Below are 24220 nucleotides of genomic sequence, written 5' to 3' on the forward strand. Positions count from 1 at the left end.
CAGCAAAATAAATGTTAAATCTCAACCAAATTTTGATAGGTTTAGCTATGTCCTCACCCAAATCTCATCTTGAATTGCAACTTCCACAATTCCCACATGTTATGGGAGGAACCTGGTGGGAGGTAATTGAATCATGAGGCAGGTCTTTCCCATGCTGTTCTCGTGATAGTAACTCTTATGAGATTTGATGGTTTTAAAAATGGGAGTTTCCCTGCACAAGCTCTCTCTCTTTGCCTGATGCCATCCATGTCACACATGACTTGCTCCTTGTCTCCCATCATGATTGTGAGGCCTCCCCAGCCATGTGGAGCTGTAAGTCCATTAAACCTCTTTCATTTGTAAATTGCCGAGTCTGGGGTATGTCTTTATCAGCAGCATGAAAATGGACTAATACAGTAAATTGGTACCAGTAGAGTGGGGCACTGCTGAAAAGATACCCGAAAATGTGGAAGCAACTTTGGACTGGGGAAAAGGCAGGAGTTGGAACAGTTTGGAGGGCTCAGAAGAAGCCAGGGAAACGTGGGAAAGTTTGGAACTTCCTAGACACTTGCTGAATGGCTTTGCCCAAAGTGCTGATAGTAATACAGAAAATAAAGTCCAGGTTGAGGTGGTCTCAGATGAAAATGAGGAGCTAGTTGGGAACTGGAGCAAAGTGACTCTTGTTATATTTTAGCAGAGACTGGTGGCATTCTGCCCCTGCCCTGGAGATGTGAGGAATTCTGAACTTGAGAGAGATGATTTAGGATATCTGGCAGAAGAAATTTCTAAGCAGCAAAGCATTCAAGAGGTGACTTGGGTGCTGTTAAAGGTGTTCAGTTTTATAAGGGAAAGAGAAAATAAAAGTTTGGAAAATTTGCAACCTGACAATGTGAAAGAAAAGAAAATGCCATTTTCTGAGGAGAAATTCAAGCCAGCTGCAGAAATTTGCATAAGTAACAAGGAGCTGAATGTTAATCCCCAAGACAATGGGGAAAATGTCTACAGGGCATGTCAGAGGTCTTCACAGCAGCCCCACTCATCATATGCCCAAAGGCCTAGGGGAAAAAGTGGTTTCATGGGCCAGGCCCAGGGTTGCCATACTGTGTGCAGCCTAGGGACTTGGTGCCCTGCATCTCAGCCACTCCAGTCATGGCTGAAAGGGGCCAACATAGAGCTCAGGTCATGGCTTCAGAGTGTGCGAGTCCCAAGCCTTGGCAGTTTTCACATGGTGTTGAGCCTGTGAGTCCACAGAAGTCAAGAATTGAAGTTTGGGAATCTCTGCCTACATTTCAGATGTATGGAAATGCCTGGATGCCCAGGCAGAAGTTTGCTGCAGGGGCGGGGCCCTCATGGAGACCCTCTGCTAGGGCAGTGTGGAAGGGAAATGTGGGGTCAGAGCCCCCATGCAGAGTTTCTACTGGGGCATCACCTAGTGGACCTGTGAGAAGAGGGCCAGCATCCTCCAGACCCCAGAATGGTAGATCCACTGACAGCTTGCACTGTGTGCCTGGAAAAGCTGCAGACACTCAACACCAGCCCATGAAGGCATCTGGGAGGGAGGCTGTACCCTGAAAAGCCACAAGGGTGGAGCTGCCCAAGACCATGGGAACCCACCTCTTGCATCAGCATGACCTGGATGTGAGAAATGGAGTCAAAGGAGATCATTTTGGAGCTTTAAGATTTGACTGCCCCGCTGGATTTCAAACGTGCACAGGGCCTGTTTCAACCAATTTCTCCCATTTGAAATGGCTGTATTTACCCAATGCATGTACCCCCATTGTATCTAGGAAGTAACTAACTTGCTTTTGATTTTACAGGCTCGTAGGTGGGAGGAATTTGCCTTGTCTCAGATGAGACTTTTGACTGTTGACTTTTGAGTTAATGTTGAAATGAATTAAGACTGGGAGACTGTTAGGAAGGCATGATTGGTTTTGAAATGTGAGGACATGAGATTTGGGCCAGGGGCAGAGTGATAGGGTTTGGCTGTGTTCCCACCCAAAACTCATCGTGAATTCCCACGTGTTGTGGGAGGGACCCAGTGGGAGGTAATTGAATCATGGGGGAAAGTCTTTCCCATGCTTTTCTCCTGAGAGTAAATAAGTCTCACAAGACCTGATGGTTTTATGAAGAGAAGTTCCCCTGCACACGTTATCTTTCTCTTTGCCTGCTGCTATCCATGTAAGACATGACTTGCTCCTCCTTCCATTCCCCCATGATTGTGAGGCACTCCCAGCTACGTGGAACTGTAACTCCATTAAACCTCTTTCTTTTGTAAACTGCTTCAGAGGATGCAAGCCCCAAGCCTTGCAAGCTTCCACATGCTGTTGAGCCTGTGAGTACCCAGAAGTCCAGAATTGAAGTTCGGGAACCTCTACCTAGGTTTCAGAGGGTGTATGGAAATGATTGGATGTCCAGGAAGAAGTTTGCTGCAGGGGCAGGGCCCTCATGGAGAACCTCTGCTAGTACAGTGTGGAACAAAAATGTGGGGTGGGAGCCCCCACACACAATCCCCACTGGGGCACTGCCTAGTGGAGCTGTGAGAAGATGGCCACTGACCTCTAGACCCCAGAATGGTAGATCCACAAACAGCTTGCACCGTGTGCCTGGAAAAGACACAGACACTCAATACCAGTCTGTGAAAGCAGCCAGGAGGAAAGCTGTTCCCTGTAAAACCACAGGGGCGGAGCTGCCCAAGACCACGGGAAACCACCTCTTGCATCAGTGTGACCTGGATGTGAAACATGGAGTCAAAGGAGATCATTTTGGAGCTTTAAGATTTGACTGTACTGCTGGATTTCAGACTTGCATGGGGCCTGTGGCCCCTTTGTTTTGGCCAATTTCTCCCATTTGAAATGGCTGTATTTACCCAATGCATGTTCCCCCATTGTATCTAGGAAGTAACTCACTTGCTTTTGATTTTACAGGCTCATAGGCAGAAGGGACTTGCTTTGTCTCAGATGAGACTTCGGAGTGTGGAGTTTTGAGTTAATGCTGAAGTGAGTTAAGACTCTGGGAGACTGTTGGAAAGGCCTGATTGGTTTCAAAATGTGAGGACATGAGATTTGGGAGGGGCCGGGGGTGGAATGATATGGTTTGGCTCTGTGTCCCACCGAAATCTCACCTTGAATTGTAACTCCCACAATTCCCAGTTTCTCTGCACACACTCACTCTCTTTGCCTGCTGCCATCCATGTAAGATGTGACTTGCTCCTCCTTGCCTTCCACCAGCATCATGAGGGCTCCCCAGCGATGCAAAACTGTAAGTCCATGAAACCTCTTTCTTTTGTAAATTGCCCAGTCTCGGGCATGTCTTTATCAGCAGTGTGAAAATGGACTAATACAAACACATTTCTAAGTGTCTAAACTACAGTCTTCCTTAAAAAACAAGGGTAGTCTCTGTTGCAATAACTATTTTAGTTAAAAATATCAGGTACACAATACGAAATTAAGTGGTTTAAGGACTGAAACAAACTTGTCTGTTTAAATTCTTGGGGTTCCATAAGGAAAAACAGAGGTTTCTCCCCCAAAGGGAGTCTAGCACCTTCTCCATTTTCTTTAAGGAACTCCACTCTATTATAAACTATTTTAGGTCCCCTGTGCAGCAGAGGGTGCAAGAGAAAGGACAGACAGCAGAAGTAAATGAAGAAACTAGAATTGAGTCAACTGAGAACAAAAAAACCTTTGTTCAAAAAAAAAGACAAGGTTCTAAGAGAGGAAAAAAAAACAAAAACAAAAACATGAAGGTCCTTTAAAAACAAACACATACACACAAGCTTTAATTTATCTGACTTTCAACCATTGAGCTCCTTTAAAAAAAAAGTTTTAAAATCTCATTACCATATTGCAGCTAGGACAAATTGCTGCTATTTCAGAAGTACCAAGTATCAAACCAGAAAGGACTTGATTTAGGAACCAAACCCAGCTGTCATGCTGGAAAAAAAAAAAAAAAAAAGGAAGGCAGAACCTTAGGCATTGAACTGCAGTGTGGGGTAACAGCCATTGCTTTCAGTTTGGCCTGGCTAGCAAAAAGGTGGTCTTGTTATGTAAATAAAGCCCCTTAAGTAGTGAAAATCAAAAATCAATCTTTTTTTTTTTTTTTTTTTGGTGGGAATTTAGCCACTTCAGAGGCCTTGTTCCCCATAATTTGAAACTTTCCTTCAGATTTGATCAAGTTGGATAGAGTTGGTCAAGCCCAATGGGAAAAAGACTGAAACAACAAAAACAAACAACAAAACAACATAGAGCAAAGCAAAACAAAAGATTGCACAACTTATATCATTACTGAGTGCTCTAACAGTAAGGAGAAATTAAGACCAGCTGGCTGTTAATTGTAACTTTAGCCAAGACAAACCCCAATTCAGTTACTTACCTAGGGATGCATCTCAGGCTGAAGACTGCTCTCCAACATCCCAGAAGCAGGAAAAAAAACCTCATCTTCCCTGTTGCAAGTGAGCTCAAACTCCATAAAGGAGTTACCTGCCTCCCATCGTCATAGAAGCAGGAAAAAACTTGCCTGTCTTGTGTTGGAAACAAGCAAAACTCCAAAAAGTGGGGTGGTGGGGGGGTGGCGGGAGTTGTATAGCATCAACGTTAAATCTCAGCCAAATTTTGGGAGATCAGGGATTTTCTGGAGGGGGTGCTTCCAGGCCTCAGTAAATTGCCCTATTGGTTTGAGCCATAAAGATAACTTGAGCTGGTACTAAGCACTCATAGGAGATTTTTTGAAAGGTCAGGGGCACCTCCACTCAGAATCCCTTTGTGATTACCAAAATGTGAACCCAGAAAATCTGAGACAAGTTTCAGTTAATTTAGAAAGTTTATTTTGCCAAGGTTGAGGACACACGCCTATGACACAGCCTCAGGAGGTCCTGACGACATGTGCCCAAGGTGTAAGACCACAGTTTGGTTTTCTACATTTTAGGAAGACATGAGACATCAATCAACATATGTAAGATAAACATTGGCTCAGTCTGGAAAGGAAGGACAACTCAAAGTGGGGCAGGGGCTTCCAGGTCATAGGTAGATAAGAGACAAATGGTTGCATTCTTTTGAGTTTCTGATTAGCCTCTCCAAAGAGGGAATCAGATATGCATTTATCTTAATTAGCAGAGGGGTGACTTTGAATAGAATGGGAGGCAGGGAGGGGCCCATTCCATAGGCCCCTCCCCACCAAACTTGAAAAATCTTCATCTCTGAATTTTAGGGGAGGCTGATTTAAGTAATAACTGCTCTAAGCAGTTCTCAGCTTGATTTTTCCCTTTAGCTTAGTGATTTGGGAGCCCCAATGTATTTTCCTTTCACAGAATCAATTTACAGAACAAGAAAAAAGAGAGAAGTGACCTACAGCCGGAGAAGTGGAAGCTGCAGCTGCATGCTGCACGGTGATGCCACACAGCCACATTTCCTTCTAGGCCCAACGTCATTTCTAGGGTTCCAAAAATTGATGATGTTCATTCATTTCTTACACCCCTCTGTGAAGGCCCCAGTACTGGCACAGACTGGCCAGGTACCCCACGGTGCAGGGGGGTATGCAGCGGCGCCCCACAGGCCTGGCTTGGGCCACATCCATCAGCAGGCAGACCATGGTGAAGAGACCTTTGCAAAAATTTTAAGTGCAAGAGATCTGACCTAACCAACTCCACCTTGCCTTTAACCTCCAAACTGCCCTTGATGTGGGCCAAGCTAACTTTAGGTGTGGGCCAAGCTAACTTTGGGAGAAATTTAGTTTGTAATTTAAATGGTAACAGCCCTTCCCACAACTAAACCACCCTCGTAATACTAATGAAAGACTACCAAGTTAAGAGGATGAGAGGGGCCTGGATTCTGCTAAGATGTAGGGATAAACAACTACTATTGTCTCAGAGGTTACAAGATTTTCAACTTCCCCAATTACTCCTGCAGATAACATCACTATTGTAGAACCTAGGATTGGCCTTTTAAGATGTATTTTCAGACAGGGTCTCATTCTGTCACCCAGGCTGGAGTGCAGTGGCAGAACCATGGCGCAGTGCAGCCTTGACCTCCTGGGCTCAAGCAGTCTTCCTACCTCAGCCTCCCAAGTACCTGAGACCACAGGGACGTGCCACCACTCCTGGCTATTTTTTTTTTTTTTTTAATGTTTTGTAGAGAAAAAGTCTATGTTGCCCAGACTGGTCTCGAGCTCCTGGGCTCAAGCATTCCTCCTGCCTCAGCCTCCCAAAGTGCTAGGATTACAAGTGTGAGCCACTGTGCCTGGACACACTTTTACACTGCTGACACCAGATGGCTCTACCAGGACCAGCAGACCAGCAGCTCCTTGGTAGCTCTCACCCAAAAGTGGACTCAGTGCACAAGGACCTTTTCTACACCACTATGATTGCATCCCCAACCAATCAGCAGCATCCATTCCCTAGGCCCCTGCCCACCAAACTGTCCTTGAAAAATTCTCACCTCTGAATTTTAGGGAAGGCTGATTTAAGTAATAAGAAAACTCCAGTCTCCCATTTAGCTGGTTCTATGTATATTCAACCCTTTCTCTATTGCAATTCCCCTGTCTTGGTAAACTGGCTGTATCTTGGAAGCGGGCAAGAAGAACTCATTGGGCAGTTACAGTGGGGCTGACTGGCACATGAGAGTGGTGGGACTGAGAGGCCTGGGAGCCTCCACCCTGCAGGGTCTGCTGATTGGTATCAAACCGAATAAACCACAAGGTCGGGGGAAGCTGCAGGGGAGGAGCAGCAGGAAGGACACTGCTCTGCAGCCCAGCCCAGAGCACCCCCACATGGTGTCCATGGCCATTCTAGTGTACCCTCACCTCTCACACTACTCACAGCACGCCTGCTGCCCTCCTGGGGTGCTGGCCCCCCTTCAGGGAAGGGGAGATTCTGGGCTTACAAAGATCAGGACAGTGGCCAGAGGAAAGATGTGACAGGCCCTTGCTCCCTCCCCCTGATGTCTTCCCTCTCCAGCCACTCCTTGCTAAGGGTCCAGCCTGATTCTGCTGAGCAAGGAATGTTTGTGAGGCTCCCAGGCTGGAGGCCAATGTGGTCCCTGTGTCTTGGTGGGATCCTGTCACCCCACCCCCAGGGCTACCCCAGAACAGGCGATTCAAAGAAGAGGGCTGTACCCAGTGCTCAGGAGCACAGACTCCCACCAGCCCTCCTCAGCTGGCAGAGCCCGCCTGACCTCCCTGGGCCCTCCCTGGCTGGCTCAGCTCTCTCACTGGGCATCTGGAGTCCTCCTCACCCCAGAGTCAGGCACAGCCAGTGCAGGTGCCACCTGCTTAATGCTGTCCTGCCCAGGCGCCCTGCCCAAGCCCCCGGCCACCCCCCAGCTCAAGGGACAAGGGGTGCAGCCTCCTGGGTGCTGATTTGCTGCAGCCAAGAACCTTGAGCTGCCCCAGGCCCTCCTCAGTGAAGATGAGGCCAAGAGCAAGCAGAAGACCCAGGCCTCCCAACTGAGGTGCCTCTCTCAGCAGACAGCTGCACTTCTGGAGAAGGTCAACTGCAGAAGCTCCTTGCCCTGCCAGCCTCGGTGTCTCTTCTGAGGCTCTGCCTGCCCCAAGGTGGCTTTGAGGAGGCCTCCCCTGCTCAGCCTCCTATGGTGGCTTCATGGGCTTCTCGAGCCACAGCTGGAGCCATGGGGGCTGCCCTCAGGTGACCACCCCCACGCTGGATCCCTCTCTGCCTTTGCACACCCCCTTGAGATGGGTCCTAGTAGTGCCAGTTCTCCATCCCCAGCAAGAGCTGCTCCAGGTTACTGCCCACACAGAGACCCTGGGGGCCAGCACTGACTTCAGAGGTGGCACCATTCAATGTCCTCTGGTGATGACCTCGCTGTGACCGCTGGCCTGGGGCCCCTGAAGAGCTGACAACCCACAGACATCATGTGTTAGGCACTGTGTGAAGGTTGGGCCCTGCAGAGTGGCCCCACAAGATTCAGACATTCTTGAGAGTGAAAGGGGTGTTATTAGCAATTGTTCCAGCACAACAGGTGCCACCAGGACTGCCCAGGGAAAGCAGGACACAGCAGCACCCCAGGCACATCCAGCTCAGCACAGCAGGTGGCTGGCAGACACAGCCAAGGCAGATGCCTCCAGAAGCCAAGAAAAGCGGGGAATCACAGGCAAGAGGCAGGGGAAGGGATGCAGTGAGATCCTGGGCTGTGGAGTAAAACGGCTCTGGACTCCAAACTCTGTCCCTGACCATCCCTGCTGCTCCTGAGCCTCAACTGCTCATCTGTACAATGGGGATGGCACTAGTGACCAGCCAGGTGTCAGGAAGATTGGATGAGTTAAGTGCCACCAGAATGTGGACAGCACAGGCCCCACTAAGTGTGTTCTGCCTCCTGTCGTCTTGGGTCCTCTCTTCCTCCTTTGCTGCTTTTACACGGGTATTTTCCAATGTAGCGTTTTAATTTAATGATTTTTTCACTCTATTTTTTGAATTATTTCTTTAGTGGTTGTTCTAGGGATCACCATTTACATTTTATCAGAATCTACTGTGGATCTGCGCTAATTCCAGTGAGAGACAGAAATGTAGCTCCTATGCAGCTCTGTCCCCTTTTCCCTTCTGTGGTATTATCGTTATACATATCACATCTCTAAATGTTACAAACCCAGCAGTATGTTGTTATTATTACTATGTAATGTTATGCTTTTTAAAGAAGCTGGGAGACAAAAGAAGACCAAGTACATATTTATAGCTTTTGCTACATTAACTTTCCTTTTTATTGTTTCTGGTTCTCTATCTGTTCTGTGAGTTTGGGTTACTATCTGGACTCACTTCCTAGCCAGATTATTTTGCTTCTACCCATCTCCTTTGGGTAGTTATTGACAAATACATTATATTTCTATATGTGATAGGCCCAACAATGTTATATTGTTTTATACAATTGTTTTTTAAATCAATTAAGAAAGAATAAATGTGCATTTATACTGTTTTATACAATGATACAAGTACCTCTGCAAGTGTTGTTTTTAACGTGGATTTAAATTACCTTCTGGGGTCATTTGCTTTCAGCCTGAAAGACTTCCTTTTGTCTTTCTCATAAGGTGGGCCTGCTAGCAACAAATTCTCTTGGCTTTTGTATGTAGTATCTGGGATCATCTTTAAATTGCTTGCTTGCTTGCTTATTTATTTATTTATTTATTTATTGAGATGGAGTCTCACTCTGTTGCCCAGGCTGGAGTGCACTGGCCCCAATCTCGGCTCACTGCAACCTCTACTACCTGGGTTCAAGCAATTCTCCTGCCTCAGCCTCCCAAGTAGCTGGGATTACAGGCGCATGCCACCACGCCAGGCTAGTAGACAGGGTTTTGCCATGTTGGCCATGCTGGTCTTGAACTCCTGACCTCAGGTGATCCACCTGCCTCAGCCTCCCAAAGTGCTGGGATTACAGGCGTGGAGCCACCATATTCAGCTGCTTAAATTTCTGAAAGTTAGTTTGGTGGATATAGGATTCTTAGTTAATAGTTTTTTTCGTTGCTGTTGTTTTTTGTTTTGAGCACCCTGAATATATTATCCCTCTGCCTTCTGGCCTCCATTGTTTCTGATGAGAAGTCAGCTGTTGATCTTATTGGGGTTCCTTCATAAGTGATAAATCATTTTTCTGTTTTCAAGATTTTCTCTTTGGCTTCCAGCAATTTTACTATGATGGATCTATTTGTGGATCTCTTTGGTTATCCTACTTAGATTTCATTGAGCCTCTTGGACTTGTAGGCTAGCATTTTTCAAAAACTTTGGGGAGTTTTCAGCCATTATTTCTTTAAACATTTTTTCTGCTCCTTTCTGTCCCTCCTCTCTTCTGGTTCTCCAAGTGTATGTTGGCGCAATTCGTGTGGTATCATTTCTCTAAGGCTCTTTTCTTCACTCTTTTTACTCTGTTCTTTGGATTGCATAGTTTCTATCACTCTATCCTCAAGTTCACTAATTCTTTTCTCTGCCAGTTGAAATCTACTGTTGAGCTCAGCTCACCTAGTGAATTTTTCATTTCAGTCATTGTACTTTTCAACTCCAGAATTTTCATCTGGTTCTTTTTTATTTGAGACAGGGTCTTGTTCTGTCACCCAGGCTGAAATGCAGTGGCACTATCACAGCTCACTGCAGCCTTGACCTCCCAGGCTCAAGCAATCCTCCACCTCAGTCTCCTGAGTAGCTAAGACTATAGATGTGTGCCACCACACTGGTTAATTTAAAAAAAAAAAAAAAATTGTAAAGACAAGTTCTCACTATGTTGCCCCAGGCTGGTCTCAAATTCCTGGACACAGATGATCCTCCTGCCTCAGCCTCCCAAAGTGCTGGGATTACAGATGTGAGTCACTATGCCAAGCCTTTTTTTGTTTTGTTTTTGATACAAAACATATAATTCTACCTTCTTAATCTCCATTTGAGGCAATATTGGCTCACACCTTCCTTTAGTTTTACCACCTTTAGTTCTTTAATCATGTCCTTTAGTTCTCAGACCATATTTATGATGGCCACTTTGAAACCTTTTTCTTTTAAATCCAGCATCTTACTCTACATAGGTAGTTTCTATTACCTGCCTTTTTCCCCAGTGTATGGGCCATACTTTCCTGTTTCTTTGCATGCCTCATAATTATCTGTTGAAGAGTGGACATCTTAGGTAACCTATTGTAGCAGTTCTGGATACTAGCCAACCCAATCTTGGACTGTTTTCCTACTTTCTTTGCTTAGTGACCAGCTAGACTATTTTAGTGGCATCTATTTCCCATCCCACATCCCAGAGCCTCTGATTGCATCTCAGTTTTTCTCCTCAGGAGCACAGCCTTGGTTATGCCCTCAGTCACCCTGGATGACAGTGGTTTGAAAGTGCTGCAAAGCTCTTTGTTGTTTTCCCTGACCACAACGAGCTGTTAAGCTCCACTAATGATCAGCTGATTGTTCTACTGTTTTAAATGCTGCCCTGGACATAAATTGCTTCACCGGTTAATCCAATCAAATTTGGGTTCCTTTGAAAGGACAGTTCCTGAAGTTAGTGTTTGTGATACTTTTACTAGCCAGACTATATTTTTGGCATATTATCTCCAATTAATCTACTGATTTACCACAGTTGCATTTCTCCATCACTTCCACTGTTTTTGAGAGCACCCTTAGGCTTGAACTTCACATCCTTACAAATGAAGTCAGTTTCTGTGGGGAGGAATGTGGAGCTCTCTGTTCCATGGCCTGCTTCTCCAGTGGCTGTTTGGGGTGGGGACAATGTTGTATCTCCCCAACTTTGGGAGCTGAGCATTTGGTGGGAGGGGAATCAGCAATCCCAGGTTTTCTGGGCTTGCCTCTCAGTGTAGACTCCCCACTCTACAGGTGAGGCCCACTAAGAGTTGTTGCCTGCCTCCATCCCTCACACCCTCAGCTCACCTCATAAATCTATCTTGTGTCCAGCACTGCCGTGAGGCAGAAGTTCTCCAACATTATGTCTCTGTGGAAACCTCTGGGGAGGGTTTAGGAATTGCCAACTCCTCTAGTGAAGTCACTGCCACATCCGCAAAGTGCACAGAACTTCCTGGACCTGAAGCAGGCTGGAAATTCTGCTCTCTCCTTACAGAGATTGGGGGAGCTCAGACATAATTGCTGGAGAGGGCATGAAGGCACAAGGCCTGGGCTGACTTGCACTGCTAGATGAGTCCTATACTCACTCACCCATCCTCTACAACCATGCCACCCAGACCCCTTGTAACTAGTTGTACTCATATGACTGGGACCTGGCTCGAGGGACAGGAACAGAAGTGGTGTGCTTTCTGGAGGCAGACACAGTGGTGGGGATTACAGCAGGTGTCCTGTAACATCTTCAACCCTGTGGCTCCCTTCATGAAATACACATGGCATGTCTTGGTCTGTTTGCATGGTTATAAAGTAACACCTGAGGCTGAGTAATTTATAAAGAAAAGAGGTTTATTTGGCTCACAGTTCTGCAGGCTGTACAAGCAGCATGGTGCCAGCATTTGCTTCTGGTGGGGGCTTCAGGGAGCTTCCACTCATGATGGAAGGCAAAAGGCGGCATCACATAGCAAGAGGAGGAGGAGGAAGGGAGGGAGGTGCCACCAGGCTCTTTTTAACAAACAGTTCTCATAGAAACTAATCAAGTGAGAACTCACTTGTTACCACAAAGATGGCACAGGCTATTCATGAAGGATCCATCCCGATAACAGGAACATCTCCCACCAGGCCCCACCTTCAACACTGGGGATCAAGATTAGAAAGGGACAAACATCCAAACTGTATCATGGCAGGAGGAGCCTGGCTCTGCCAGACAGTTGAGCTGTTTCATCAGCCCTGATTTCCCTTCTCAACTAGTATGTTTGCAAGCACTAAACTGCTATCTTGTGTACACAACTCCGGGGTCCCTCTGTTATTGGTGCTGGGTAGGGTATGGTGGGAATCCTCCAGGCCCTGGCCACGAGGTGCTCCGTATTTATCGCCTCTGTCCGGGTCATGGTGGGCAGGTGGGTCTGCCTCCCCTTCTAGACCAGGTGAACCTTAACAATAGGTGCATGTTCTACTCATTCCAACTCCCCCAAGGGCCTGGCCCATGACTGGCACTGAGGAGTTGGGGGCAATGGCAGAACTGCCTGGACCTGAAGCAGGCTGGAACCTCTGTTCTCTCCTTACTGCCTGTCTCAGTCAGTTTGGATTGCGATAACAAAATACCACAGGCTAGGTGGCTTCAACAACGTAAATTAATTTCTCACAGATCTGGGGACTTAAAGTCCAATATCAAAGGCACTGGCAATCTGGTGTCGGCTGAAGGCTTTCTCATTTGCAGATGGCAGTTTTCTATTTTATTTCTTTTTTTTTTTAGCGATAAGGTCTTATCATGCCTAGGCTGGTCTCGAACTCCTGGACTCAAGCAATCTTAATGCCTTGGCCTTCCAGTGCTGGGATTACAGGCGTGAGCCACTGTGCCCAGCTTGAAGATGGCAGTTTTCTTGTATGCTCACACAGCAGAAAGTGACCTCACTCTAGTTCCTTCCTTTTCTTATAAGGACTCAATCTCATCGGGGAGCCCCACCCTCACGACCTCATCTAAGGCTAGTCACCTCCCAAAGGCCCCACCTCCTAATACCACCCTCCTGGGGGTCAGGGTTTCAACATATAAACTTTGTGGGGGACACAAACATGCAGTCCTTAACACCATCGTCATGGAGATGGAGGCCACAGACCTACCAACACCCATAACCTCAAGGGCACTGGTGGGGACAGAAGGGTCTTACCCAGCACTGCCATGTGGCAGAAGTTCTCCAACATTATGTCTCTGTAGAGGCCTCCAGGCAGCACTTAGAAATTGCCAACTCCTCTGGTGAGGTCACTACCATATCCTCAAGGCCCACAGTCTCCTGAAACAACAGAACTTTGCTGCTTCGTGGAGGAGCGTCAGTATGTCCACACCATAGGGGTGTAGTCACTTCCCTCTGCCAGGGAGAATGGGGGAGGAAGAACGGATTCCTAGTGTATTTTTTCTCTTCAGAACTGACAGCCCATCAAGGTACAATGAAATAGAAAAAAGGCTGGCCAGGTGCCAAGTCCTGGCTCAAGCCTGGCAGCTCCTCCCACTGAACCTCATGGCCACCCAGAGGACAGGGCTTCCTTTCACACACATCAGAAATAGGGAACCCAAGACCTCGAGAGGGGAAATGGGCCCAGGGACATGCCTTGGCTTGGGGTGGCTTAGGACCAGGGCAAGACGCCTGACCCCAGAGCAGAGCATGCTCTGACACTGGGCAACACATTCCCTGCTCTGGACCTCAGTTCCTTTGGCTACTAAGGAGGCCCAAGGATGCTTTCCTGTGTGGGACGGGGCTACCTGCAGACATAGAGGACCTTTGAGCACCTCGTAGCTCGCTTCCCAGCCAGCCTGGGTGTGGAAATGGCCGTGCTGACAGGCTCTCTGCGATAGGGCCCAGCCATGGCCAGTGGGCCTCCCAGGATCTGCCCCTGGGTGCAGGGCCTTGAGCGGGGAGGCCATCGTGCTGCCTTTGAGACCAGGACCCAGCAGGGGCCATACCCAGATTCAGAGGCTCAGGACCACCACGGAACTAAAAGGAGATTCAAGGCCTCAAACAGTGGCCCCTAAAAAGGCTGGTAAAGGAGTGTTTTCACCTCTGTTTACAGTTGAGCGCACTGCTCAAGGTCATGCAGCTGGTGAATGGCAGGGAGTGGGCAGTGGAGAACATGAGGCTGGTCATCAGGAGCAGGTAGCCCTGGGTCTCCCTCTGCTCTCAGCAACTTCACACCTGCCCCTCCCTGGGCCCCGGTCTCATCTCTAAACACGAGTGACCCCACCTCATTTCATGTCATCATCACTGCCCTGAAAGGGAAACAACAGATGTGCAAGGTCTGAGGGTCCATGTGTGGAAGCGGAAGCCAGAGCTGAGACCACACGGGCAAAGGAGTGGGCATGTGAGGCTGGGAGCTGGGGCTCATTTGGGAGGCTGGTGGCTGCCATGGCTGCAGCTCCTGGCCCTGCGGACAGCCAGGCCTGGGGTCTACAGGAGCTGGGCAGGGAAGAGGACAAACAAGGTCTCACAGGTCTATTCTCCCCAGCCTCCCAGCAGGCAGCTGAGTCCAACGCAGTGCCCGAGAGCTCAGCCCTTCTCAAGGAGAGTCCTCGAACCCAGAGGGGGCTGGGTAAGCAGCAGAAGTGCAGAAGCCCTGCCCAGGCCCTGCCTCCCAGGCCACCACCCACCCCTCATGGCTGCCACAACCACCAGCCCATGACTGGCCACATCCTGACCCCTACCTACCTCATGACCTCCCCAACTCTGATCTCCACACCTGACCCCAAAGCACATTATTTTTTTTTTAGAGATTAGGTCTCTGACTCTGTCACCCAGGCTGGAGTGCAGAGGCCATAACTCACCGCAGCCTCAAACTCCTGGGCTTGGGGATCCTCCCACCTTGGCCTCCTGAGTAGCTGGGGTTACAGGCACATGCCACCACACCTGGCTCATTTTCTTTTATTTTCTGTAGAGATGGGGTCTCCTTATGTTGCCCAGGCTGGTTCAAACTCCTGAACTAAAGTGATCCTCCTGCCGTGGCCTTCCAGAGTGCTGGGATTTCAGGTGGAAGCCACCACACCCAGCCCCCCAATAAGCACATTTATGTGGGGCGTGAGGTGAGGTCCCTGAGGTGCAGTGTGGATGCGTCTTGATTTGTCCCAAGTTTCGCTGCCTTGTGCCACAGCCTCCCAAGAATGGATGCAGTCTACACCTTCTGCAAACCCCTGCCTCAAACCCTGACTCTCCAGAAGCACATGCAGCCACTGGGACCCTGAACCTCCTCCAAATGGACTTTAACTGGGACAGCTGATGACAGTCCTCCAACCTCAGGGAGCTGGGGAAGCCGTGGGCAGGGGCTGCAACTTCCTTTCTTCCAATCAACCCACCACTAGCAATCAATCACTTGGCCCACTGGATAAGAACGGTGGCCTGTGGCGTCAGGGGCGGCCCATCGCATGCTCAGCCGTGGCTGAGCACGAATGAAGCATATGGCAGTCACGCACAGACAGGCCCAGGGCAAGGTCTGCTCTAGACCCTCCTATGCAGGAGACAGACAACTTCCAGGACAGCGTGCCTGGGGTGCCCACAGAAGGCCAGGCTGGCACAGGCAGGACAGGTGTTCTGTAAACCAACCCCAAAGTAGAAGGGGCTAAAAGACCACCTACCCATCCTAACCCCTGAATTCACCATGCCACCCTGAAAGTATGGCCTCTCCTGGGCATCCCGAGGGATGGGAGCTCCCAGAGTGGAGGCTGCCTGTCCCGAGTGAGGACAAAGGAGCGCCCTCAGGCCTGACCACTCAGGGGTGCCACCCCAAAGATGAAGGCAGTGGTGGAAAGAGGTTCTACTAGCAGGCTGGAAGCAACCATAGAGGTCCCAAAACATGTCGCAGTACCTGCTGCCCCACTAGCCACTGGAGAACTGAGGCTGCAACTTGTAGGGGCACTGTGAGAAGACAGGGAGTAGCTCCAGCCCGGTGCTCACAGATAAAACAGGGAGGCATTTAAACAGGACCAGAGACTTTCGCGCTCTGCTCTGGCAAGCTCCAGGGCTTCCCAAGGGCCTCAGCAGCCCCAGAAACAGAGTGAAGAGACACAGCCTCACGGAGCTGTGCTGTGGTGTCTGGTACAGCGGGGCTCCACCTGAGAGGCCTTGGAGAAAAAGATTCTGAGGCTAAAACATTCAACCACTTGAGCTTCTGAGACTGGTCAGGAGGAGAAAACAAAAGTATTCGGAGGACACAGCAGTCTCTATAAAGCGTTCTCGGGGACAGGACAGAGGCAGGAGGTATGCACCAGGCAGCTGGGCCCAGCAGCTCAGAGATGAGTACACTCCGGGCTCCCTAAAAACCTCACTCCAGGGAGACCTCCAGCAGCGAGCCCAGGTGAGGAGGGGCTGCAGGAGGAGCAGGGCCCGAGTCCCCTGGGTGGCACAAGCGATTCCAGCCACAGGGGCTGCGCCTAGAGTCAGGCTCCAGGCCTTGCTGCAGTTGGTGTGGAAGAGGGGCACCCTGAGGACACAGCCACTCACTGGGGACAAGCGCCTACCCATCAGCCCAGCACAGTCAGCACAGGAGCAGGTCAAGACCGGGAAGAGCTCACGTCCTGAAGCGCTACAGTCTGACAGGGACAAGCCATCTCCAGAGGACTCAGGAGAGCCAGCCAGGAGCTCGGCCAGCCGGCCTGCCCATGCCCTCCCCAGCTCCACTCACCCAGAATGTCCTGCTGTTTCAGAGCCCTCGGGACATGTTCTAACCTCCTGTGTTGCCTCAAGCAGCTGCAATCCAGCAATCTCGGTTAAGAGGCTCTGCTAGGAGTGTCACGTGAGCCCAGAAATGGCACAAAGTACACGGATGTGCAGAAGTTCCCCAGACAATGAAGCAAACAGTGCGGGTGACACCACGAAGGCAATGGGACCCAAATGGGAACTGGGACTGTCGTTCAGCACTGAGATCTTTAAAAACTATTTGGCTTTTATAATCGTCACACATGCATTCAAAGCAAGAAACACACACTTCCAGGACATAGGTAGGGCTCTGTCAGCAATGACTTTTGCCCCTGTATCTACAGAGATGTGAAAATACGAGAAGCCACAGCGAGCCAAATCCTCTCCCTCATGAGAACAAAGGTTTCAGTGGAATCAACAGCAGACGCTGGAACGCAAACTACATGCTGACTCGGCCAAATGATCTGAATTTAGGAGGAAAAGAATTCAAGGGCAGAGCACCGGAAATAACACAGCAAGACAAAGCTATTCAGGCCGAGTGCTGTGGCTCACGCCTGTAATCCCAGCACTTTAGGAGGATGAGGAAGGAGTATCGCTTGAGGCCAAGAGCTCAAGACCAGCCTGGGCAACACAGTGAGACCCTGTCTCTACAAGAAAAATAAAAAGGTAGGCGTGGTGGTGCGCGCCTCTAGTCCCAGCTACTCAGGAGGCTGTGGCGGGAGGATCACTCAAGCCAGGGAGGTCGAGGCTGCAGTGAGCTGGGATCACACCACTTCAATTCAGCCTGGTCAACAGAGTGAGACCCTGCCTCAAGAAAAGAAAAGGACAATGCACCTATTTCATGCTCGCTGAAAGACGAGGCAAATCACTGTGGACGCAGCTTCTGGAATCTCAGCTGCAGGCAGTGAGTGTTGCCCGTGAAATGGAGATGCCGCAAAGCAGCTACAGACATGGAGAAAATAACCACATCCTCTTACAACCCTCTCTGTGAAAACTGACCAGGACAGACAACTCCTCCCCAGAAGTATTACTAACGTGCTAACAGCTGGGGATAAGAGCACACATATTGCTGGAAATCTAAGCAGCCAGTTTTACTGTTTTCAGTGACTTACGTGCAAACCTAAGACTAATCTCTGAATGTCTGATCAAGACATATTCATGTAAAGGCCATAAGTATGAAATTCTGGGCAACATGGTACATTGGACTCTGAGCCAAAATGCCAAAATACCACACAGGGTCCGTGTCCTCTATCCGGGTGATGAGCAGGGCCTGGTCAGCCACTCCTACTTTCTTCCCGGAAACGAACTCTACCAAGTCAACTCTCCGCGGGGCCCCCCCACATCTTGGGGCCACAGCCCATGGGATGGGATCTGCAGGTAACAGAGGATGGTTCCAGAGTCATTCTGCTGAATGAGGCCACGAATGAAGTGAGACGTACGGCCTGTTCAGCCACTAGCAGGCCAAGAACTGAGTCCCAGATCTCGGCCATCGGACCTCAGGCAACCGTGCTCGGGGTCCACCCAACACGGGGATGGCCGCCAGACCAGCAGATAGAGCCTTCTGAGATGAAGTCTGTCCAGGGGCGGTGGTCATGGCCTCCTGTCGGCCTGGATGGAAACTTCTCTCCACGTGGACAGACAGACATCTCCACCCCCTGATACTGCAATGATCAGCCAGCGAACAGGAGGCCAGATCGGCCCAGCCTGGCCCCCATTCCAGCCAGGGTGAGGCTCTGGCTTGTTCTAGGCTAGGGTGGACCCTTCCAAAACATTTCCTCACTTTCGGATGACACAGCAAGTGATATAAAACCTGTATTGACAGGTACCTCGGGCACGGACCATCCTGGGCACCTGAGCCACATCCGTGGGCGACCCGCTCCTGGAAGGGCTCTTGAGTGTCTGCACACGCCCCCCTGCCTCAGGTGGGGTCAGGGCACAGGACCATGCCACTCCAGGGTGTGGGGAGAAACAGGGCCAGTGGCCAGGGCAGGGCAGAGAAGCCATCAGTTGTCACCTGCTGTGGATGAGCAGGGCAAGGGAGACTGAGCTGTGGCCCCGCAGCCACCAGGGCCCTCCTGGAGGGCTTCAACCTTGACCACAGCCCTGAGGGCACCATGCCGCCTCCTCAGCTGCTGCTGGCTCCGGAACACAGCACACAGTGCCCGAAGCTGCCCCACTTCCTGCGCACTGAAGCATGGCTGCCGCTCCGCAAAGCGCAGGACTGCGTCAAAGGCCACGGCCGCCTGCTCCCAGGCCACCTCCTCGCCCTCACCAGGATCTCCTCCGCCGTCCTGGTCAGCTTTCGGAGTCTTTTCTGAACTCCACACAACCTCTGCTGGCGACGTGGCAGCAGGGGGCCGTCCCCCTTCTGCCTCCCTTCCCACTACACCCCAGCTGGCGGCCTGGCGCTGGCGAAGCTGGCCCGGGCAGGAGGAGCCTTCCTTTACAAGCTCCAGGATGTGTGCAAAGGACTTGTTGTGCGGCTTCGCTTGGAAGCACTCTGCCTCCACCTCCTCCTCAGAGGAGGAGCCTTCGGCAAACACAACCGATGGCCACAGCTTCCTCCAGGCCCGCCTGAAGACGTGGCTAGGCACTGCGTTCCAGGCACAGGCCACGCTGAATATGGCATCGTTCATGTTGTAGCGGGTGTGGGAGCCCTGCAGGGGGGCCGGAGGGTTAATGAAGTTCCTCATGAAGTCTCTCCGAATGCCCTGCTCCATGGGCTGCACCAATGAGGCCACGCTGGCAGGCAGGAATATGGTGAAAACGTTACTGGACACCAGCTCGGCCTCCTGCGGGTGAGCCCGGGAGCTGTCCAGCAAGAGAACGGCTTTGCTGTCTTCGGGCAAACCTATGGTTCTGAAGTGCTCTCTCACTGAGGGCACAAAGATATGATGGAACCAATCGGAAAAAATCTCCTTGTCCACCCAGGCGTTCCCCTGGGCCTTATAAGCGATGGGCAGGTGCTGGATGCCTTTGAAAGCCCTGGGACCGCTGCACTTCCCGATGGCCAAGGGCTTAAGCCTGTGGGAGCCCGTGGCGTTGGCACACATCAGCACGGTCAGCCGGTCCTTGCCCTGCTTGAGGCCAGGCACAGCCCCGCCTTCCGGAGTGGGATTTGACAGGCACCGCCAGAAAAGGCCGGTCTCATCAGCGTTGTAAACCTGCTCGGCGGACAGCCCATGCTCGGCAGCCAAGCTCCTGAAAAATGCACAGAACTGCTCCGCGGCCTGGTGGTCGGCTGCCTGCTTTTCACTGGACGCATCTAGCTTTTTAATGCCGTGTCTGGCCTTAAAGCGCCAAAGCCACCCTCCGGAGAACACGCAGGGCTCAGTGAGCTGCATCTGCTCGTAGAAGTCCTTTGCCTTCTCAATGAGCATGGGGCCTGACACGGGGACACCCTCGGAGCGCTTCCCCAGGAACCACTCGTACAGGACGCGGTCCAGGTGCTCCAGCTTGGGCGTGTGCAGCGTGCGCCGCTGCTCCAGTGCCTTGTTGGAGTCCGAGCTGGCAAAGAACCGGAGCAGCTGCGCCTTGTGGGCCCTGATGTCGTAGAGGGTGGACATGCCCACGTTGTACTCCTGCATCAGTGCCTTCCGGCTCTCGCCCTTCTCCAGGCGCGTGCAGATGTCAATCTTCTCCTTCAGCGTCAGCACCACCCTCTTCCGCTTCTCCCCTCTGCTCTTCCCGGCAGCCGGCTTGGAGGCCATGGGGAGGGGTGGCTGATCCTAGCACTTGCAGGACACACGCCTGACCTGGGCTGCTGCCACTACTTCCCCCTCCTCCTGCTCCCCTTCTGGGGCTGCGTCTCTCCCTCTCCACTCTGCCTGCCTGCTCTGCTGATCCTGAGCACAGGCCCCAGTCCCTCTCGGGTTCCTCACTTCCTCACTCCACACGCTGTACCTCCTGCCTCAGGTATCCCTGGTCTTCCAGGCTCCACACACCTAGGCCTTGGCTCCTGGCAGTGCAGTCAGCTGCCAGTTCTCTCTGTGGAGGAGGTGACCCTGTCAGACTCCCCTCTGCTGCTCCACACGGCTGGAACTCCGGCCTTCTCTGTAGATACTGTGGCAGCGGCTCCCCTCAAACTGACCAGGTTTGGGGTGGTAAAGCTTTTACCGCATAAGCAGCAGGTGCCTCTCCAGGGTCCACAACGGTATCTCCAGCACAGCACTTCAGGGACTGGAAAGCAGAGGGAAGAGAGAGGAGAGTGATGGGGCAAGCCCGGGACACACCTGGCATCCTCACGACTCTATCCTCACTGGGACGCTCCAGCTGAAACTCAAGGGCTGTTGAGAGGACCCACGCAAGTGCTAGCATGCACTGTGGGGAGAGGGTGGCCCCGGGAGCAGCCCCGCCTGCCCGGCCCCTGGATGTGCTGCTCAGGTGGACTCTGCCCAACTCCCACCAAGCAAACTGAAGCCACTCGCTAGGGCCGGAGACGAGACATGGCTCTCACAGGAGCAGCCCGGCCTTTCCTGGGAAGTGCGCAGGCAGAAGCCATCAGAGGAAGACCCAAGAACAAACCTCCCATCCGCCTGGACTAAGCTTCTTGCTGTAACTGCTCGCTGGGGCTGCCTGAGCTGGCCACCTTCTCAAATCCCTTATTCCTCCCTGCGGAGCAGAGGCAGGGGTGGAGGGATGCAGGGAGGAGGAATTCCTCACTACCCTCCCCGCCGAAGATCTTACAAACCCCATCTGGAGCAGGTCTCTAAACTCTCTCCAACACAGAGCCCCAAACTGCCTCTAGAAAACAAGGCGTTGGAAGTTTCTCTAGAACAGCAGGCCTCAAGCTCCTCCAAGGGCTAGGACGTGCTGCCAGTTTCTCAATCACCCTCTGACCTCCCTGACCACACACACTCACATGCGTCTACGAGGAGCCGCAGCAGACAGACAGCTGTGACCATTCCAGGCCTCTTCCAGAGGGGACTCCTCAAGCTCAGCTCAGGGTACCCTGCCCCAGGCAGCCACACTGAGCCGCTGTTCTCTGAAACCCCAGGCTCTAGTGCTGCCCGTCCACCTGGCTCCACAACCACAGCAGGGCTGCAGAGCCCACCAGACATGGACGGACGGACACACACACATGCACACACACACAGCCACCCATCCGCACACATACACGCTCAGAGGACACAGGAACAAGCTAGCCCAGAGCAGGAACTTCTTTAGCATTTGCTAATTTGGGAGGCTCTATGAACAAATGACTAATTCACGCCAGAAGCAAATGCCAGGACACCTGATGGCCCCCTGGGAGCAAGGGTTCTTCCTGGGCCAGCTGTGCACCCTATGAAAAGCTTGCTTTTAAGTTTCATACACACCTTTGACCAATATGAAGAAAAATGACATAAAAACGTCACAGCTCTAATCAAACACATCTTTCTGTTGGAGTTTTGAACTAACTTCTCACCCTTCTCCTATATAAAGAGAATGTGGGTCATTCTCATCCCTTCTAGGTGGACAATTCCATCCTCTCATAACAACTCTGTGAAACACCCCACACCCCTCCCTACACCCGAGCCGACTGGCAGGGCACAGAGGGCACATCCCTGTGAGGCCAGGGCAGCCTATGGAGTCAGGACCTGCAATGCACTTCACCCTAAGACGCTGGTGAGGGTGGTGAGGGCTGAAAAGCTATTTGCCCCAACACCAGATGGCTCAGCTGGCCGCTTCAGTGTGGCGTGCGTACTATGGGCAGGCCTGGGGTCTCCCTCTCCTCACTCAGCAGACCGGCAATACTTGAGGATTGACTCCTGGAGTTCCCACCTTCCTCCCGCACCCTTACCATAGCTGCTTCTGCCAACTCCATGCAGAGCATGTGGCCAAAGGCCTACTTACACGTGGAGTGCAGAAACGCAGCCCTTTGAGGCCAGAGCTCAAGAGAAATGAGGAGTGCAATCAAATGCAGCAAAAGCTCCAAAGAAAAATTCTAGGCTTGTCAGCGGCCACCTCTGGGTGAGTCCTGTCCTCTTCCGGAGTCAGTTTCCTGGTCTGCAAAATGTGGGCTGGTCCCTTAAGGATCCTGCATTGTTCACTGAGGGTGACGGTGTGACGTGTGCGTGGTCTGGCACAGCACAGTGAGCTATGTGCATCTCACCATGGGGAACAGGAGGGAAGGCAAGGCCGCAATCCACCCTCGAGATTTTTAATACGAACCCGCTGTAGAAAAACTGGGGGAGACCCGGAATCCCACAGTAGCTTGTGAGAGACTAACTGGGGACTGGGATGCCGAGAAAAGCTTCCTGGAGGAGACTCAGCACCAGACACGGGCTCCTTGTGGACACATCTCCATGCCTGACATGCAGGTGTAGCAGGATGACACAAAGTGGCTGAACTTGTTTCATAAGGAATATCTGAATTTTATTTTTAAAGGAAGTTTTTGGTCTTGCAAATGGGACAACAGTGTGTTCAGCCACTTTGTGTGTGGCTGTGGGATTCCGTGTCTCCCCGAAATTAGGGTGGTTTCTTGCCTTGCGACTGGAGGGGAAGCACTGATCCCCGAGGCCACGTGAACACGGGATGAAACATGGAATTCTCCTGTGCCCAAGGCACAGACAAGAAATAGGAGGCCTAAGGGGCCAGCGCTGGGGCCGACACCGTCCTGTGTGAGGGGAAGAGGCCCTGAGAAACGCGGGGGGAAAGCGGGAAACAACCTTCGCACGGGCATATTGTGTGGTGTGGGTGTGTGTGTGTGTGTGTGCTGGGGGGTATGGAGGTGTGTGTGTGTGTGTGTTGGGGGGTATGGAGGATATGAAGGAGAAATACTCAAAAAACAAGTCGCATTCTGGGGCTGGGGGAAGAGGTGAGCTGGGGGTCAGAAGGAGAGTATGGGACAGAGGAGGACAGGACAGAAAGCCTGAGGCCATGCGCCCCGCAGAGAGCGCCCGGGAGCCGGCGCCGAGTTCCACTAGGAGCCCTCCACGCTGGGGGATCCTGGCGCAGGGAGAGCGCTGGGCTACCGGCGAGGCTCGCTTAAAAAGCGTCCGTACCCCAGGGTCCCCGTTTGCGGGTAGAAATTCAGTCTGGGACAAGAACAAAAACAAAAATGGAGAAAAAAAGAAAAAAAAAGTCTCGGTCTGGTTGTTTAAGGGCAAGCGGACCTCGTGACCAAGCCTCTCTGAAAGTGGGAGCGCAGGAAGGGTCCGGGCTGGGGCGTCAAGGCCAGGCCCGGCGGCGAGGGGTGGGTTCGGCTCGGGGGCCGCGCGCTCAGGCCGCGGGGGTCGCGCGGGAAGCACAGGGCTTCGGGTTCCGAGCGCGGCTCCCGGGAGGGGGCGCTGCCGCCCGCGGCTGGGTCCGGCCCCGCAGCCTCGCGACCAGCCCCGCCACGCCCTGCGCGCCCGCCTGCCCAGACTACGGCTCCCGCCCGCGCCGCCCGCGCCGCCCGCGCCCACACGGCCCGGCCTGGCCGCCCAGCACCTCAAGCCAGGACACTACTCACCCTGCTCACCCAGAACAGCCGCCGCCGGCCGGAAGTGCCGGCCACTCTGTTCTCCTCCAGTCCGCGCCTCCTGGTCTTCCCCCAGCTACT

At 51.8% G+C, this 24220-nt stretch overlaps 1 protein-coding gene across 2 annotated transcripts; it reads right to left on the reverse strand.

The window, feature by feature from the left end:
• Window positions 1-11848: 11848 nt before the first annotated feature.
• JRK (Jrk helix-turn-helix protein) lies at window positions 11849-24220 on the reverse strand. 2 transcript variants are annotated; one of them, XM_009244139.4, is made up of 2 exons: window positions 24131-24220; window positions 11849-20877 (listed from the first exon to the last, which is right to left on the reverse strand). In XM_009244139.4, exon 2 carries the CDS (start codon window positions 20406-20408, stop codon window positions 18702-18704), a length of 1707 nt encoding a protein of 568 aa, XP_009242414.3. In that variant the 5' UTR covers window positions 20409-20877; window positions 24131-24220; the 3' UTR covers window positions 11849-18701. The 2 variants fall into 2 exon arrangements, with proteins under 2 accessions (XP_009242414.3, XP_054374944.2); XM_054518969.2 differs by lacking the exon at window positions 24131-24220 and adding an exon at window positions 21560-23949.

Source organism: Pongo abelii, chromosome 7, assembly GCF_028885655.2.
Source record: "Pongo abelii isolate AG06213 chromosome 7, NHGRI_mPonAbe1-v2.0_pri, whole genome shotgun sequence".
NCBI lineage: Eukaryota > Metazoa > Chordata > Mammalia > Primates > Hominidae > Pongo > Pongo abelii.